This window comes from Cucurbita pepo, chromosome 6, assembly GCF_057944985.1.
Source record: "Cucurbita pepo subsp. pepo isolate OVF chromosome 6, ASM5794498v1, whole genome shotgun sequence".
NCBI classification, from domain to species: domain Eukaryota; kingdom Viridiplantae; phylum Streptophyta; class Magnoliopsida; order Cucurbitales; family Cucurbitaceae; genus Cucurbita; species Cucurbita pepo.
In genome coordinates, this window is record NC_141803.1 from 8,755,790 (window position 1) to 8,760,366 (window position 4,577).

At 35.9% G+C, this 4,577-nt stretch overlaps 1 protein-coding gene across 1 annotated transcript; it reads left to right on the forward strand.

The window, feature by feature from the left end:
- The first annotated feature begins 1,238 nt into the window (after nt 1–1,238).
- Nucleotides 1,239–3,474, forward strand: LOC147792263 (uncharacterized). The gene is made up of 5 exons (XM_087124825.1): nt 1,239–1,614; nt 1,846–2,127; nt 2,290–2,531; nt 3,067–3,216; nt 3,463–3,474. The coding sequence occupies exons 1-5, from the start codon at nt 1,239–1,241 to the stop codon at nt 3,472–3,474; spliced, it is 1,062 nt and encodes a 353-aa protein (XP_086980951.1).
- Nucleotides 3,475–4,577: the final 1,103 nt, after the last annotated feature.

The window sequence follows — 4,577 nt, forward strand, 5'->3', positions numbered from 1 at the left end:
ATGACATGAAATATGCCATGGTATGAGATATGTGATAGATTTTTAACCATTCCTACCGGTAAAACTTGAGAAATGTCTAGATTTGTTTGAAAAATTTCTATACATTCCTTATCATAAATCTCCCACTTTGCTCAATCTCAAGTCATGGTTTCATAATTGTATGTCATATTTTGGATACCTCATATCACAATCCATGTCGTACATTGTGACACTTTTAAATCACCTTGAAACTTTCACATCTACCGTTGTCCTGAAACGTTCCTTTAAGTCTCACACTGATAAGAAACATTAAAAGTGGAAAAGAAAATTTAAACATGTGAAATAAAATTAATGTAAAATAATCCCACAAAAAAAGAAAACCCTTCGAGGTTGCCGAGAAAAGGGGTAAATCTAAGTGTGACTGCCAGAGTTCATAGGACGCCATGGACGTCGAGCTTTGACATATTCGTTGTTACTCTTTTGAAGAGTTCAACATGAAGCCTCCATTATTTCTTCTCCTTTTCTTTTTTCACCCTATAAATTTGAATCTCACTTTGGTGTATGATTTATGCAACTCTTGAAGCATAGATTGTTGGATCTGTATAATTTTAAATGAATATTTGAAGGTATATAGTTTATTGGGGATTGAAATTAAAATTAAAAATTAAAAATTAGGGTCCACTTTGGTTTTATTTATCTGTATTAAGTTAATGATGGATTATTTTAAAAAATAAAAGCTAATAATTAGCCTAAGCAATTATTAGCTTAATTTAAATTGAGTAGCCTGTTATTCAAAATCTAAATAAATTGCTTAGGCTAATTATTACAAGATTTTCTGCAGATTTTTAGGTAGATTTTCTGAATATGTTTTGTATTCTCTGTATAAATATGGAGCATTCTTGCTCTTCATAATTCAATCTACTTATTAATCATTCAATCAATCCCTCTTTCACTAACAATTGATATCAGAGCTATCTTCTTAAGGGATCTGTTTGATCAAAATGGAAGAATCAAGTTTTTCAGCTGTTGCACCACCAGTCTTCGATGGAGACAATTATCAAATGTGGGCAGTACGTATGGAGACTTATTTGGAGGCCTTGGATCTTTACGAAGCAATAGAAGAGGATTACGAGGTCCCTCTGCTTCCAGCAGATCCTACTGTAGCACAAATCAAATTACAGAAGAAAAAGAAGACAAGGAAATCAAAGGCAAAAGCTTGCCTATTTGCCGCTGTATCTGAAATGATCTTCATGCGAATAATGTCCCTCAAAACAGCAAAAGAAATCTGGGATTATCTCAAGGCTGAATATGAAGGAGATGAGAGGATTCGTAGAATGAATGTCCTGAATTTGATTAGGGATTTCGAGTTGCAGAAGATGAAGGAGCAAGAGTCGGTAAAAGAGTACTCTGACAGACTTCTCAGCATCGCCAACAAGGTGAGATTGCTTGGTTTTGTATTAAATGATTCAAGGATCGTTGAAAAGCTGCTAGTCACTCTTCCAGAGAAGTTTGAAGCCACCATTACTACTCTCGAGAACACCAAAGACTTGTCAAAGATTTCTCTTACAGAGCTCTTGAATGCTTTACAAGCGCAAGGGCAAAGGAGGTCTATGAGACAAGAAGGGGTGATTGAAGGTGCCTTACTTGTTACGCATCAAGACAGCCGCAGGTATAAAAACAACAAAAATTTCAAAAATCAATTGACGTATGGAGATTCATCTGCCAATTATCAAAAGACAAAAGGAGGAGGTTTCAAAAAATCCTATCTACCTTGCCGCCATTGTGAGAAGAAAGGTCATCCACCATACAAGTGTTGGAGAAGACCTGACGCCTTCTGCTCCAAATGCAATCAACTTGGACATGAAGCTGTGATCTGCAAAGCCAAAGATCTGGTGAAAGAAGTAGATGCACAGGTCGTTGATCAAGAAGAAAAAGAAGAAGAAGATCAATTGTTTATGGTCACTTCTTCCTCAAGCAAAGAATCAAGCGAGAGCTGGTTGATTGACAGTGGGTGCACAAATCACATGACATATGACAAGGAGTTTTTTGAGGAATTAAGAGACATCGAAGATAAGAGAGTGAGGATTGGCAATGGTGAACACTTGGAAGTCAAGGGAAAAGGCACAGTAGCTATAACAAGCTATGAAGGTACAAAATTTATTCCAGATGTTTTATTTGTGCCTAAAATTGATCAAAATCTCTTGAGCGTTGGTCAGTTACTTAATAAAGGTTATAAAGTGTTGTTTGAGAATAAGGAGTGCTTGATCAAAGATGCTAGTGGCAAAGACTTGTTCAACGTCAAAATGAAAGGAAAAAGCTTTGCTCTAAATCCAACGGCCTTTATATCCAGAGCTGGTGCCACTGGGACTTGGCACAAAACACTTGGGCACTTTCAGCATCGAGGTTTGCTTCAGATACAGTCAAAGAAGCTGGTAGAAGAACTCACTGACATTGATGATGGCATGTCTCCTTACCGTGCTTGTAACTTTGGGAAGCAACATAGGCAACCCTTTCCTAAACAGGCATGGAGAGGCTCGAAAAAGTTGCAACTGGTTCATACTGATCTTTGTGGTCCTCAGCGAACACCATCACTAAATGGTAATCTTTATTACATTGCTTTTATTAATGATCTAACAAGAATGTGTTGGATATTCTTGCTGAAGCAAAAGTCAGAAGTTGCGGGTGTATTTTGGAAATTTAAAGCCAGAGTTGAGAATGAAGGTGCATGCTTGATTCAGACTGTAAGATCAGATAATGGCAAAGAGTACACTTCAGAAACTTTTAATAGGTTTTGTGAAGAGGCTGGAATTGAACATCAATTGACAACACCATACACTTCTCAATAGAATGGCGTCAGTGTCAGGAGGAATAGATTCATAATGGAGATGACGAGATGCATGCTTCATGAGAAGGATCTTCCAAAACGTTTTTTGGGGAAAAGCAGCAAACACTATTATGTGCTTGCAAAATCGAATTTCAACAAAAGTTGTGAAGGACCCGACACCATTTGAAGTTTGGTATGGTTACAAATCTTCTTTAAAGTTCGTTAGAGTGTTTGGGTGACTTTGCTTCATTTACATTCCACAGGTCAAGCATGATAAGCTTGACAAAAAGTCAGAAGTTGGCATCTTTGTTGGCATGTTAGAAGAATCTAAAGATGAACGACAAGATGCTTTGGTTGATGATGCACCTGTCCGAGGAGGAGCTTTCAGTGATCGAGAAAAACAAAATCTGGGAGTTGGTTGATCGATCTCTAAACAAAAAAATAATTGGAGCAAGATGGGTGTTCAGAAAAAAGCTTGGAGTTCACAGCTTCTAAACAAGGAGGACTGTTAAAGATCACGTATTTGTTTAGATTGCTGTCAGTTAGTATCTAATTAAATCTCCGTTAGAAGTTAGATCTAGTTTTTTATTTGATTTAGTTTTGATTTGATTAGATTTTATTTTGATTTGTTTACTGGTTTGTTACTAGATTTTCTGCAGATTTTTAGGTAGATTTTCTAAATATGTTTTGTATTCTCTGTATAAATATGGAGCATTCTTGCTCTTCATAATTCAACCTTCTCATTAATCATTCAATCAATCCCTCTTTCACTAACAATTACGATCTGAAGCTACTGATAGTTACTGACGTGACATTACTAATTAATATGATTTACTAAAAAACGTATAAATGTATTGACATCTAATTTCTAACTCAAACCTAAACAATTGCAGCAATTAGGGAATATTCAACTTATAATTTAGTGTGATTTTCTAAAAATGAAATTACAATAAATGGAAAAAAAAATTAACATATACCTTAACAATATGACCAGATCTCTCTTCACGTCCATTTGAGAGTATGGGTGGAGACTATTTTAGTTTTTATTATTTTTTTTTTCACAACTCGATAGTCTATCATAATAGGTGGGTTGAGAAGAGATAATTGGGAAAGGGATGAGACGTTTGTTGAGAGAAGTGAGGAAGGATGGTTTTTATTTATTTATTATTATTATTATTATTATTTTTAACTTAACTTTTGTTTTTTCTTTTGGCTATTACATTTAAAGACTTTTCTATGCTCGACATATAGGTTTGAGTGATGTCTTTAGGCTCATTAATTCTTCGTAGCTTAAGTATTTGACTTGAATTAAATATTAAAGGAGGTTTGTAGACCTGTTTAATAGTTGTCGCAATGAAGTGATATTGGATAGTCAACTTTTTGGTGCAAATCTTCCCTCAAGAGTTTCAACCATGTACTTTCTTGAGCTGCTCTATACTCTGCTTGTGTAGTTGATAATGATACTGTTGGTTGTCTCTTGCTACACCAAGAAATTGTTCCCGATCAAAACTTGAACACATACCCAGTGGTTGATCCCCGAGTTTCGTGGTCTCCTTCATTGTCAGCATCATAGTATCCAACTAGTTTGCAGTCTTTGCTTCTTTTGTACAAAAGACCATAGTCGATTGTACCTTTGACATGTCTGAAAATCCGCCGAGTTGCATCCAAATGGGGCTTCTTTGTTCTTCGCACGTACCGACTCATAACCCCAACTACATAAGAAATATCAGGCCGAGTTAAAGTTAGGCAGATAAGACTACCTACTAGTTGTCGG

Excerpts from the sequence above, each read along its gene's own strand:
- LOC147792263 (XM_087124825.1), top strand. The coding sequence starts at position 1,239 with ATGTCCCTCAAAACAGCAAAAGAAATCTGGGATTATCTCAAGGCTGAA. Across the intron at positions 2,128-2,289 it reads AGCTATAACAAGCTATGAAG|GAAAAAGCTTTGCTCTAAAT; the intron begins GTACAAAATTTA and ends TCAAAATGAAAG. Across the intron at positions 2,532-3,066 it reads GCTCGAAAAAGTTGCAACTG|GTCAAGCATGATAAGCTTGA; the intron begins GTTCATACTGAT and ends TACATTCCACAG.